Below are 14,793 nucleotides of genomic sequence, written 5' to 3' on the forward strand. Positions count from 1 at the left end.
ATTATCAGCGCCGACGCCAGCGTCCTGACGGTTCATTTCATCCAAAATATGCTCAACATCCTTATCATACCGACCGCATTTTTCTTCCTGTGAATGTTTCAATTGAGCATGCGAATACCGAATATTCGTCACTGCAATCTTCAGGCTTTCAACCACGCCGCAATCAAAATTGTGAGCAGCAACAATATATTCATCTCATGGGCCATGGCCAACAGGGAAAAAACCAGCAACTGTCCTCAACCTGTCACCAGAGGTTGGCAAATCTTCAGTCAACTTCAAAACCTTCAGAAGAAGCTCATCAATCTCCTTGTGTTTTTTGCCACCAACAAATGTCTGTTTAGAAGAGCTTCTATTATCAAAAGTCCGACGAGCCGTGAAACCACGAGTACGCGACACCTCATCATCACAGGCAGGAAGCTGGCTACAGATAGGCTCATAAAACCTAGCATGAGTGCTAGGCCCCGCATCAGGCTTGCCACATGGAACTGCAGCAGGACGGTTGTACACAATATCACCTGACGCCTTCCACTGAAAAAGACAAGAAGCAAAGAGAAGTACACATGTGAGTACTAGAAAGTTCAGATTTATAATGAATGCACGTTTAAAAAAACTCTGATTTTAAAAACTCAGATGCACTAACCGGCAGCTTCCCAAATTTGTAAGTTTCCAAGTAAATCTTTCCCTTGACAAGCACACCCTTGTTGTATAACTTCATCAGGTCCTTGGTCGTCAGGTATGACACACGTGGCGTCAACGTGTGCATAATTGAAAATTTGCGAAGCGTCAAGCAATCAAGATACATAATCAGGGGGACAATGGCACAACCCTTTGCACAATTCTGCTTGCTACCTTCTGTTTGCCATCTCACCATAGCTGCCTGCAACTCATTAACAACAAGCTGACAAAAGTCCATCTGCGCCATAGCCGCATAATCCATGTTCTCTACCATTCCAGCAACCCTGCCCAAACGAACTGCAGGCCCGGGGCACGGCAAATTCTGGTAAAGTATCATGAAGAACACCTTCACAGCAAGATCAACAGTCACATGACCATCTTCCTCCACCAACACCTTCAGCTTCTCAAGCAAGTCCTTGACACCTATACACTTTGAATGGTCAAAGCCAAGCTCATCCTTGAGGGCAATCAACGAGTCATCATGGCCGCTAGCAGCAGGCATGGGTGCAGTGTGACGTCCCATAGGTAAATCAAAAATGTGATGAACTGCATCACAATTGATTCAAAGAACCATGCCATTCCCAAAGTCCATTATCATGGTGGCTGGGTCAATCACTCCCATCAGATAGCACATAAGAATGTGCGACACATTTTTCTTTGCTGTCAGTTCAAAGACAACATCGAATCCAGCATCCCGAACACGACTACAGTGTGCGTCTTTCAATAAAGCAGCAGCCTTGCAGACAGTGGGAAGTGACAAACATACGGTCTTGTTAAATCGAGAATCATCTCCCTCGGCATCATCTTCAGTTGCATTGCTCTCACTATACTTCTTCCTCTGTGTAAAGGGAAATGCAGTCCACATTAGAAGATTAGCAATAAAAAAGAGACAGAGAAAACACAGATAGAATAACAATGAAGGAAACAAATGCAGTCCACTTCAACAAACCTTTGGAACAACATCGACCTCCTCGCCAAAGTCGGCACCAACACCTTCATCACCATCATCACGGGCACGCTTGGGTAGACTCTTAGATGAACCACAGTCTTTGCGTCTACCAGTATGAACATCCCTCACAAAATTAGCAAGCACAAAGTCGTCATCGTCAGAGTTGGGACCTTCACTGACATGTAGTCGCTTGTGCTGAGGATCCTTTCCACCAGCTTCAGCAGTTCTCTTACCAAGATTCTTGTTCATGCCAGCAACACGTGGACTCCGCCGAGGAGTACCACCTTCCTCAACAACAGAACTCAGCCTCTTCTTCTAAGAAGCAGGCTGCTTCACTTTGACAAATTTGGCACCCTTGGCACCATCTGCAACTCTCCTATGCTTCTCCTTCTCCTCACACTCTTTTGAGTCACTTTCAAACCTCAACTTCTTCTTGCTTTGCTTCAATTCATATGCACGAAGCTGTTCCGAGACCATCCACTCCTATGTAACTTCCTCTGTACCATCAACATACTATGATTGTATTTCAGACAAGACGTGACGTCTCTGGTCAAAGCTCACACCAACATCACCCTCTGCAAAATAATGGTCAATCAATTGAGTAACCTCCTCAAACCCAGGCGCCCCAGCATGGAAAATAGACACTCCGTCAAAATGAAGTTTAACTATGGTCGTTAAAAAGTGCACAAAAAGAACAAATGCAGTACACTTAGACATATAAATGCAATGCTCCAATCATAAGCTAAATAAAAATTAATGCATTGTACAAAAAACTTGAATAAAACAACAATGCAGTTCACACATACATATAGTGGAGTTCACATGTACATATAAATGCAGTGCTGCATACACTAACTTCACGTTTGTTCCCAACAAAATGCCGGACTAGATACAATAAGGCAACGCCAATTTGTACAACATCAAGTAAGCAGGATACACAAAATAAACAAAGCATTCACATACCAGAAGGAGAGGCCACACTTATGGGAGAAGATTCAATTGGCGAATCACCTACTGGATAAAAAAATAGAAACAAAAATTAAAAAACATCACATGAAAAATAATGCAAAGGAACACTGACAACTAACACAGGATAAAAAATATGCAGGATGAATTAGGAAACTAGATAAACATCAAACAAAATAAACAAAGCAAAAAATAAGCAGTCCACATACCCTGAACTCCTCCTCCCACTCTGCTCGGCGAAGACATGGCGTTTGCCTGCAGCACAAGGACGAAGTGACAGATATAAGCAACAAAATCGGCAAAATCTGACGAAACCCTAGATGCACCTTGCTCTGCCTACAGAGCACACCCGAGTATCGAATTCAAATCAAGATAAAATCGCCTGCTTACGGAAAAAATACATAACCAAAAACGCAATAGCAACTACGAGCATCACAAAACTAGACGAGGGGACGATCAAGAGCGAGGCCAAGGGGAACGTACCACAAAAAAGGGGATTAACGGTGGCAGTGGGGGCAGCGGCGGGAACGGACAGGAAAGGGCTGCGGGAGCGGAGCGGGAAGGGCTGGCGGAGCGGACGGCAACGCGGAATGCAGGAATAAGGACCTATTGGGGGTGGCGGTTCCGTGGGCGACGGCGGTTGCTGCGGGCGATGGCGGTTTTACTCGAGGGAGAGATGCTTCGAGAGACACTGCAAGAGAGGAGAGAGGTTTCTTCTCGGTCTCTCTCCCTGTGAGCGGAGCGATGGGATCGCCTGGGAGGGCCACGTACGAGGCCGGCGTGGGAAAGGGTTACATAAAACTGGCCGGCCCAAAATGGCCCGGCTAAATAAGACGGACTACATCGAAACACACGTGATGCAGCATTCTATGAAGACAATGCAGTTTAGACAGTAAAACAAAATAAAATGCATGCAGTTCGTAAAAAAAGTTAAATTCAAAAATAACGCGCGTGTTAAGATAACGCGTCCGTAAAAAGTCTACTTCAAATAAGTGCCACAAAAAACGGGGGGGCAACCCCCCCCCCCCCCCCCGCCCCTCCCGTGCCAGGGACTGCAGCAAGTACACGCAAAAACATATGCAGTACGCAGCTCTAAAAAATGCAGTGCATTTGGTTAGACGAAGCAGTACGGTATAATAAGCAATTCAGTTTCGTATTACATGCATCAGCAAATACACGGCCTAGTCCACAGCGAAATAATCGTAAAATTGTGGAATACATTGTACTTTTTTCCAGGGGCTGCAGCAATGACACGCAAAAAACGGTGCAGTACGAACGTATAGACAAAATGCAGTGCTTTTTGCTAGACGATGTAGTGCGGTATGATAAGCAATGCAGTCCCGTGAACACGTACGATACATATAAACGTGACAAATGCCCGTTCGCACAGAAAGTGGTGGTTAAAATTTTTTACTAATAAAAAATAAAATAAAACCACATTAAAAAAACAACGTTCGCATACAACCACCCAATCCGAGCGGTTCCATCGCCACAAACCCACGATCACAGACACAACACCAACCCATGATCTGCACAACCGCATCTTCAGTGAGATCGTGTAGTTTATCCGATGAGGCTATCCCCCCCTTAAATTCAGACCCATGCGAAAGGCCTTCTCATCCACAACAACACAAGTATCCATTACGCTGCCACCAAATCGCTCCATCACATCGATCTCCACAGAAAACACCAAGCCCTACTACTGGCGATGGCGTTCTCCGACGAGTACAGGGACGTGGAGGCCCACAGCAACACCAAATTGCATGTCATCCACACCAACGACAAGAAGCAGATGACGATCTCCCTCGCGCAGTACGAGTGCCACCTCAGGCTCTAGCGCCACAAGATCGTCGGGATTGATCTCGAGTACAACAACGAGCCTGAAGCGATGCAGAAACCTACCCTTGTCCAACTCTCCGTCGGCAAGACTCAACCGGTGCTACTCTTCCAACTGAGCGCTGTTGAAAGGTGCACCGTCTTCGACAACTTCCTTGCCGACCCCAGGTACACCTTTGCTGGCTTCTCCATCGACGGCGACAAAACCAGGCTAGAGCGCATCAATCTGGAGGTCGCCAACATCGTCGACATCCAGAAGGAGTGGAGGGTGCCTGAGGCAACCAAGGAGTTGGAATCCCTTGGAGACGTCTCCGGCATGCTCATCGACGACTACTATAACAACATGAAGAAGAAGATCACCGATGACGAACACAGGCGCTGGGCCACCCTGCCTCTGTCCATGAGGCACATCGAGTATGCGACAAAGGACGCCTACGCAGCGTATGAGATATGGAACCGCATCACACTCACCCAGGACGGGCTTCGCCATGCAAAGTTGGAGAAGGAGGAGCCCCCCAAGAAGCGTGCCAGGAGCAGCTCGGGATGGGGAGACGCTGCCTGGTGAAGAAGCAGACGGTGCTGGCCAAGAGCCAACAATGCTAGCATCGTTTTAGATTTACCATCAAATTTGCTTTCTGTTGTTTTCTTATATATTGTTCGTTTGCTTGTGATCATTTGCTTTTGCTGAACTTAGTTTGCTTGTCATGCAGAATCTCTTGTAATGATCAACTTTGATTATGTTAGGTTGCTTTCTGTTGAACTTAGTTTACTGGTGATGAACTTGTCATATAGAATGCTTGTGATCATTTGCTTTCTGTTGTTTGCTTAGTATCATTAGATTCGAGCAGTGCACAAAACGGACGAAGATGCAGTGCGCAAATAGGACGCATGCAGTGCAAAATATGTACGCATGCAGTACATGTCTCTATCGAATGCAGTGCACACATATCTAACAAAGCAGTGCATGCCGTACACTAGAAAAAAGAATACATAAGAGCAAAAACACGAAAAGAAAATGCGACCTGTATATGTAGTGCAGAGTATGTGAACATGCAGTACAGAAACATGACCAATGCAGTGCACAAATGATTTACTAAGCAGTGCACGCCCCTACATTTGAAAAAATATGCAAGACGAAAAAATATAAAGAAAAAAATTTTGACCACCCAGGTGCAACCAGGCCCCAGCCAGTCTCGTAGTAGATCTGCGCCCACAGCAGGCGAGTCATTCTGAGCCACGATGCATGGGGCCGTGCACACATGGGCCCACAGGTCAGAGAGCATAGAGCAGCGAGCGCCGTGTATAAGCGCCAAAATAAGTAACCAGAGGAGTTTGATACTACTGCGTCGGCAGCGCTTATAAACAGGCCGAGCGCACCCTCCATAGGCGAGGTGGGACTAAACATTAGGGCGCACACATAGCACACCAGGAACCAGCCATGCTGACAGGCCGACTTGGGCCGAATACGTCTTCACTCCCCAAACACAGGCCCACTAGGCAAAAGAGAGCCTGCTGAAAATTAAAAAAAATTCCCACATACCACTCCGCAAACACAGGCCCAACCACACGTTCCGCAGTTCGTTGTGATATGACAATGCAGTTCACTATATTCAAGTAAGCAGTCATGTTGCTTCTCAAATGCATTCGCGTACACTGAATCAGAATCAATCCACCACCTAACACCAACCACAACATTTATTACTTCCGTTGCTCAATTGGTTGCATAAAAACCTATCCATTCATGCTCCAGACTCACACCACTCCTCCCCCCCATTCCTCTTTTTCTTCAAATCGCAGATCTAGGGTTGCTCCCATCCTCAGCTGTTCTCTAAAATTTCACTGAACCCGCCATGGACTATAAGTGCGGGTGTTTGGCAAGGATGGCGCCGATAGCGGACACATGCGTGTACGCAGAGGGTCTAGAGCTCACCAACACCGAGTGGTGCAGCATGCTTGGGTGCCTGATGATACCCAACAGGGGGTTTTGGGCACCATTTCTTCATCGCCTCACACCCGCAGACCTGCAGGAAAGTTGGGTGTGTTTTTTCCCTCACAATTTTTGACATAATCTAGGCTGCAAATCCACATCTGAATAAATATTTCCATCAATTTGTTCAGTAGTGTCAACAAATACAAACAAAATTTGTATTGTCCTTCAGATTTGTGAGCTATTAAGACTAGATAGTTCCACCTATTTTTCTTCAGTACCGCACCAGGTATCGACACTAGTTAGATCAGAACCCCAACACACGAACAAAAAAGAGGGTCAGTAGATCAGTGTTGTAGTTCTCTTAACATGCTAGCGAAGTACACTGTAAATGACCTTGCAGTACAAACATGTTACGGTATAATATATATCCTAGTAAAACTAGAGGTCAATTCCATATACAAGTTTGTTCATACATTGCAACTACTTTATAAAATAGTAGCCATATATATGTACATATTTAAGTCAACATAAACACATCATCCTAAGTATAAAGAAAAACATTTGTTGTTTACTTATAAACATTCTTTTCCATCCATTCCAAAATGCAGAAACTGCCATCCATAATAAAATTTCCTGCTTCGAGTTCAGGGAAGGTTACTTTGGAGACACAACACAAGAATGGGTATGCAGACATGCAAGCTGACTACCACATCAACTTTGAAGACTGCATCAACATAACTACTGGTTGGAAAGATTTTTTCTCCCAGAATGGCTTTGAGGTCGGAGAAGTGGCCATGGTGTTTTTCTACAAAGAAGAAGACTCCCTGAAGTTTAAAATATTTGCAGTGTAGGCTGTCTAATATGAAGCAAGCCATCAGTGGCATATTTCTAATGCTTTGCTTATGTTGTATGCTTTTAAAATTATGTCCATCAGACACTTTGAACGATGCCTATTTAAAGTACGCAACCTCATCTGCATCATTTTATCACCCTTTTTAGACAAGTTGCTGCTGGCAGTAATGCAGTTCTCTCAAACACATAGTGTGGTCCTAAATATAAAAGTAGTCCTCTGAACAGTAACAATGCAATGCGAATGGTCGAAACTTTGTAGTTAACATATGATGTTCAAAAGAATTCTCATAGTATGCAGTTCAAAAAATTTGTCATAATAATTATTCAGCTAACACAAGCATATAATGGACCATCTATTCTAATAGCATAATAGAAGATTAACCATACTGCCAATGTACTACAAACGTGCATATTATGCAGTCCTCTAAAACACAGAATGTAGTTTAAGAAAAGATAAATCTCATAAGCTGCCATAACCACTCTAATGCAGCTACAACGAAGTACACTACTAACGAAAATGCAGTGCACTGATACGTCTCCAACGTATCTATAATTTTTGATTGTTACATGCTATTATATTATCTGTTTTGGATGTTTAATGAGCTTTAATATGCTTTTTTATATTATTTTTGGGACTAACCTATTAACCAAAGGCCCAGTGCAAATTGCTGTTTTTTTTGCCTATTTCAGTGTTTCGCAGAAAAGGAATATCAAACGGAATCCAAACGGAACGAAACCTTCGCGAGGATCCTTTTTTGGAACAAACGCAATCCAGGAGACTTGGAGTGGACGTCAAGGAAGCAACGAGGCGGCCACGAGGCAGGAGGGCGTGCCGGGGGGGTAGGCGCGCCCCCACCCTCGTGGGCCCCTCATAGCTCCACCAACCTACTTCTTCGCCTATATATACTCTTATACCCTGAAAACATCCAGGGGAGCCACGAAACCACTTTTCCACTGCCGCAACCTTCTGTACCCTTTGAGATCCCATATTGGGGCCTTTTCCGACGATCTACCGGAGGGGGATTCGATCACGGAGGGCTTCTACATCAACACCATAGCCTCTCCGATGATGTGTGAGTAGTTTACCACAGACCTTCGGGTTCATAGTTATTAGCTAGATGGCTTCTTCTCTCTCTTTGGATATCAATACAAAGTTCTCCTCGATGTTCTTGGAGATCTATCCGATGTAATACTCTTTTGCGGTGTGTTTGCCGAGATCCGATGAATTTTGGGTTTATGAACTTGATTATCTATGCATATTATTTGGTTCTTCTCTGAATTATTATGTGCATGATTTGATATCTTTGCAAGTCTCTTCGAATTATCGGTTTAGTTTGGCCTACTAGATTGATCTTTCTTGCAATGGGAGAAGTGCTTAGCTTTGGGTTCAATCTTGCGGTGCTCGATCCCAATGACAGAAAGGGAAACGACACGTATTGTATTGTTGCCATCGAGGATAAAAAGATTGGGTTTATATCATATTGCTTGAGTTTATCCCTCTACATCATGTCATCTTGCCTAATGCGTTACTCCATTCTTATGAACTTAATACTCTAGATGCATGCTGGATAGCGGTCGATGTGTGGAGTAATAGTAGTAGATGCAGAATCGTTTCGGTCTACTTGACACGGACGTGATGCCTATGTTCATGATCATTGCCTTAGATATCATCATAACTATGCACTTTTCTATCAATTGCTCAGCAGTAATTTGTTCACCCACCGTAATATATGCTATCTTGAGAGAAGCCACTAGTGAAACCTATGGCCCCCGGGTCTACTTTACATCATATAAGTTTACGATCTACAATTCTAGTTTACTGTTTATTTTGCAATCTTTATTTTCCAATCTATACAACAAAATACCAAAAATATTTATCTTATTGTCTTTATCAGATCTCACTTTTGCAAGTGGCCGTGAAGGGATTGACAACCCCTTTATCGCGTTGGTTGCAAGGTTCTTGATTGTTTGTGCAGGTACTAGGCGATTTGCGTGTAGTCTCCTACTGGATTGATACCTCGGTTCTCAAAAACTGACGGAAATACTTACGCTACTTTGCTGCATCACCCTTTCCTCTTCAAGGGAAAACCAACGCATGCTCAAGAGGTAGCATGCACTACAACGTATGCCAGAACTACAACAATAAAATTAAAGCAGTAGAAATCCATACATGTTGTAGACTAACAAAGGTGCCAATTCACTCGCACTTCCATAACTCGCCTAAAAATAGTCCAACCACTAAACTATCGAAAAATACCCCGCAAAAAATTACATGGAACACACGGCAACTGGACGAACAACATCAGCTTTTATTTAAAAATTGCAATTCAAAAAAATGAGGATTATACCCGCAATACAATGAATTCAAACCAACATTGATAGTAATTACAAGATTCAAAAACACATCGACGCACAAAGTCCAAAAAATTAACAAGAACAGAGGAGCGGACGAAGCTCACCTGCCCACACAATCAAATTCACAGGAATTGAAAACTAACTCCTAAAAATTAACAAATTGTAGAGTAAACAGACCGATTAAAATGAACGCAATCAAAGAATTCCTACTAACAAACAACATCCGAGCACAAAAAAGTCGGATCCGACGCGAACACGAACGAACAGAGAAAGCTCGTCCGCCAAATCGCTCGAATTGCAAACATTCTAGTCGCTTTTCCTGTAAATTACAAATAATAAAGATCAAATGAGATCCAGAAAGAAATTAAATCATCCTGCAACACCCGATTCCACACAGAAAACGCGGACGGACCGCCAGAAAATGAACCAGTTCTCCCGTGAAACATTGCAGTGCCCAACGTAAAGATGATGCAGTTCGCTTCTGTTGAGCATACAGTGCAGAAGTGTTATGAGAATAACTATTCTGCTAATATTTGCATAATAAACTGGAAGCATATATATATATATATATATATATTAACGAATCGATCTTTCTTCTTTTAACCCTCCAGATCAAACAAATCTTCTACAAGCAGGGCAGTGCGAGGCCCGGCCAAAAAGTTGCAGGATGGCGTAAGGTACAACATCGATGCCATCAAAACAACTGGTGAACCGCTTGAAACTAAGAAGAATGCGGACAAGTTTACTCGTCAATGCGGAGTTATTGTTAGGGACCAAATCCCGATCTCCATTCAAGAATGGAATAAGCTAGCAAAGGGAGAGCAAGGAGTTACTTTTGTGTCCGAAAGAGCAAAAGATCTGCTTTGCGAATCGCTCATGTCACATTTCACCCTACCACATCATTTCACAGATGCACAACAGGAGACAGTCAGGAAGTGTGCTCTTAAGAAGATGGCGATAGCATTCAACAACCACAAGAAAAAAATATGGGCCGCGTACGTCCAAGACGGAAAGCAGACTCCAGAATTCAAGGGAGCACTGGTGAAGGCAAGAGATCACTAGGACGCTTTCGTGAAGTTCAAGGAATCGGAAGCATCTCAGGAACGGTTGAGAATAAACAAGATTAATGCTATGAAAAAGAAGTGGCACCATCGGCTGGGGCCAGGTGGCTACCAGGTCGCCCGGCCTAAGTGGGATCTCGCCGAGCAAGAGATGATTGCTGCATGGGTCACTCCAGTTACATTGAGTTGGCCCCCAGGTGCAGGACTTGGTTTTATGCGCATGGGGGGAAGTTGGACCCAGAGAAAGGGCTGGTTATGGAGCGGGCAAGTCTTAAAGAAGCCTCCGACGCTTTACTTGTTGCAATAGAAGAGGCTCGAACGGGGCGTTCACGCCCAACAGAGAGAACGACGAGCTTAATTGCACCCTGAAGAATCCTGAACACCCGGATGAACACGAGGCAAAGGCGTTGTTCCGTGGTTTGAGGGGTTTGCGGATTGGAACGCCGATTACAGAAGCCGTGCAAGAAAGAAGCTGCGGGAGTAGCAGAAGAGGAAGCTGGAGGAGGAGCAGAGGAAGGAGGAAGCAGTCTGCCTTCAAGGCCTAGAATCAAAGCACGCGGAGTTGGAACGCGCTTTTTCAAGTAGCAGCAGGAGCAGATTGACTCACTTAGCCAAGAAAGGGCGTCTCAGCGGCAGCAGCAAGGAAATCCAGCATTGGATAGCACCGTCCCATCTATGCCGAGAAGCAGCGTGGGTTCCACCCGGCCGATGATGCACTACTGGCTAGATACCCCGTGGATGATATCCAACGTGCGACACCTTGTGATCTACACATTAAGGTGAACAACATATCAATGAAGGTGGCGGATGGCTATGCTTTAACAAATCCCCCTGAACCAACCTTCCATGGCAATCCAATTCCAGCTGGCTATTCTCGTGTCGGGGTGGATGGAGTGATGTCGGGATATAACGAGCCAGAGCTTGACATTCATGGAGGTGACGAGGAGTGCACACTAGGAGAGGCCATACGTCGTATCACTTCTATGAAGAAAGGATTGCATCGTCTTTCCAAGGCCACCGACTCCTCCTCCAAGTCTGCCGCGTCAGCCGGCTCCTCCTCCAAGTCCGCCACCGCATCAGCCGACTCCTCCTCCTCCTCCAAGTCTGCCACCGCGTCAACCGACTTCTCCTCCTCCAAGTCCGCCACCGCATCAGCCGACTCCTCCTCCAAGTCCGGCACCGCGTCAGCCGTCTCCGCCGCCTTAGCAGGTGACACGTCTCCAATGTATCTATAATTTTTGATTGTTCCATGCTGTTTTATTATCAATCTTGGATGTTTTATAATCATTTTATATCATTTTTGGGACTAACCTATTGACATAGTGCCAAGTGCCAGTTGCTGTTTTCCCATGTTTTTTACATCGCAGGAAATCAATATCAGACGAAGTCCAAATGCCACGAAACTCCACGATGATTTTTTATGGGCCAGAAGGAAGGCAATGGGCCCTGGTTGCACCTGGGGGGTGCCCCGAGGGGGCACAACCCACCAGGGCACGCCAGGAGGTCCAAGCGCGCCCTGGTTGGTTGTGCCCACCTCGGGTGCCCCCCGGGCCGCCTCTTTGCTCTATAAATACCCCAAAAATACAAGAACCCTAAAAGCATCGACGAAATATTCATCCAGCCGCCGCAGAGTCCAGAACCACCAGATCCAATCTAGACACCATCTCGGATGGGGTTCACCACCTCCATTGGTGCCTCTCCGATGATGCGTGAGTAGTTCTTTGTAGACCTTTGGATCCGTAGTTAGTAGCTAGATGGATTTCTCTCTCTCTCGCTCGCTTAATTCTCAATACAATGGTCTCTTGGAGATCCATATGATGTAACTCTTTTTGCGGTGTGTTTGTTGGGATCTGATGAACTTTGAGTTAATGATTAGTCATATCTTTTTATATCCATGAAAGTTATTTGAGTTTCTTTGATCTCCTATATGCATGATCTCTTATAGCCACGTATTTCTTCTCCGATATTTGGGTTTTGTTTGGCCAACTTGATCTATTTATCTTGCAATGGGAAGAGGTGCCCGGTAGTGGGTTCGATCTTACGGTGCTCGATCCCAGTGACAGAAAGGGAACCGACACGTATGTATCATAGCTACTAAGGATAAAAAGACGAGATCTATATCTACCGCCATATAGATAAATGGATCTTGTCTACATCATGTCATCATTCTTATTGCATTACTCCATTTTTCCATGAACTTAATACACTAGATGCATGCTGGATAGCGGTCGATGTGTGGAGTAATAGTAGTAGATGCATGCAGGAGTCGGTCAACTAATATTGGACGTGATGCCTATGTAATGATCATTGCCTGGATATCATCATAATTATTTGAGGTTCTATCAATTGCCCAACAGTAAAAATTTTACCCACTGTTTGCTATCTTTCTCGAGAGAAGCCACTAGTGAAACCTATGACCCTGGGTCTTCTTTCTCATATAATTGCTTTGCGATCTATTTTATTTGCACTTTTTATTCAGATCTATTAAACCAAAAATACAAAAATACTTTGGTGCACTTTATTTCATTTGTGATCTATTATTTCAATCTATTACAACTTATTCCTGTCCGTGCATCGTTTCTGGCGTCGTACCCCGAAAGGGATTGACAACCCCTTTAACACGTCGGGTTGCGAGGTGTTGTTATTTGTGTGCAGGGGCTGTTTACGTTGTGTTGCTTGGTTCTCCTACTGGTTTGATAACCTTGGTTTCATATCTGAGGGAAATACCTACCGCCGCTATGCTGCATCATCTTTTCCTCTTTGGGGAAATACTGACGTAGCTTCAAGCGACATCAAAGGAATTTCTGGCGCCGTTGCTGGGGAGGATCTTCATAATAACCAGGTTCCTAATCACAAATCTCATCTCCTTGCAATTTACATTATTTTCCATTTGCCTCTCGTTTTCCTCTCCCCCACTTCACAAAAATTTGCCGTTTTATTCGCCTCTCTTTTTCCGTTCGCCGTTTTCTTGCCGGATCTTGTTTTTTTGTGCGAGATCTTGTTTGCTGCTATGGATAATTCCTCCTCTATTGCTTGCACTCCCAAGAATGAGGTTCTCAACTTTAAACGAGAGGAGGAGAAAGTTTAAAAGATGCTTGGTATAGAATTTGCAATGCTCATAATAGATCTATCCGTAAGCAATCTACCATTGTGCTTCTGCGTTGTTTTTATGTTGGCATCACCACTTGGTATAGATTCTTCCTTGATACGATTACTGGTGGAAATTTCTTAATGAGTCCTCCTTTTGATGCTCTTAATGCTATGGGAAATTTAGTGGGCTCAACACCTCTTATGGTTAATGAAACAATTTCGACTCTTGAGCATGTTATGGAAAGACTAGATGCTATTGAAAAGATAATGCTCACTGAAGATCATATGGAAATTATACATAAAAAGATGCATAATTTTTCCACTAATCTTCGGTCAAAAGCCGGTGATATTTTTAAGTTGTTAAAAGAGAGGGGTACTGTAATCCATGAAAGAATAGAAGAAAGTCTGTATCAGATCGATAAAATGGAAGAAATCTTTAGTAATTTAAGCATGCCTTTTACTACCACTAAAATTATTGAGGAAACCCCCGTAAAGAGTAGGAGATCCAGAAACAAGGGTGCAACTTCTAGTGATAGCAATAAAGGAGATCTTAAGATGATTAGTATCCACCCCGATTTTGTTGAAGTGATAAGAGATCCTTTTTGAAAGAATGAAATCTTTGAATTTATTCCTAGGAGTGTTGTTATTGAAAATATTTATGCTAAATCTTTGAGGGATTCTAAGTGTTTGATTGAAGAATTGGACAAAGATGACAAAACTTAGATCCTCGCTTTATGCCTAGCTAAGGGCGTAAAACTGTAGCGCTTGTTGGGAGGCAACCCAATGAATAAAATTTATTTTTTCTTATTGTTTTCTGTTCTTGTGTGCTTACACAATTATGCTACTGTTATGATTGTGTTTTTTGTGTTTTAATTAGTGTTTGTGCCAAGTAGAACCAATAGGATCTTCTTGGGTGATAGTTGTTTGATCTTGCTGAAAAAGACAGAAACTTTGTGCTCAAGAAAATAATTGTTAGAATTCACCAGAACGTGATAAAATGCCAATTCTTTTTGCAGAAGATTAACATACGAATTATCCAGGATTTCCTTGTTTTTCAGAATTTTTGGAGTCTCAGAAGT

General features: G+C 43.8%; 1 protein-coding gene across 1 annotated transcript; it reads left to right on the top strand.

Annotated features, from left to right (window-relative positions):
* The first annotated feature begins 4,478 nt into the window (after window positions 1-4,478).
* Window positions 4,479-4,991, top strand: LOC141022778 (uncharacterized). Its single transcript, XM_073499036.1, has one exon. The coding sequence runs from the start codon at window positions 4,479-4,481 to the stop codon at window positions 4,989-4,991; it is 513 nt and encodes a 170-aa protein (XP_073355137.1).
* Window positions 4,992-14,793: the final 9,802 nt, after the last annotated feature.

This window comes from Aegilops tauschii, chromosome 5, assembly GCF_002575655.3.
Source record: "Aegilops tauschii subsp. strangulata cultivar AL8/78 chromosome 5, Aet v6.0, whole genome shotgun sequence".
NCBI classification, from domain to species: Eukaryota; Viridiplantae; Streptophyta; class Magnoliopsida; order Poales; family Poaceae; genus Aegilops; species Aegilops tauschii.

What these genes read in the sequence shown, in the direction of transcription:
- LOC141022778 (XM_073499036.1), top strand. Translation starts at nt 4,479, where the DNA reads ATGCAGAAACCTACCCTTGTCCAACTCTCCGTCGGCAAGACTCAACCG.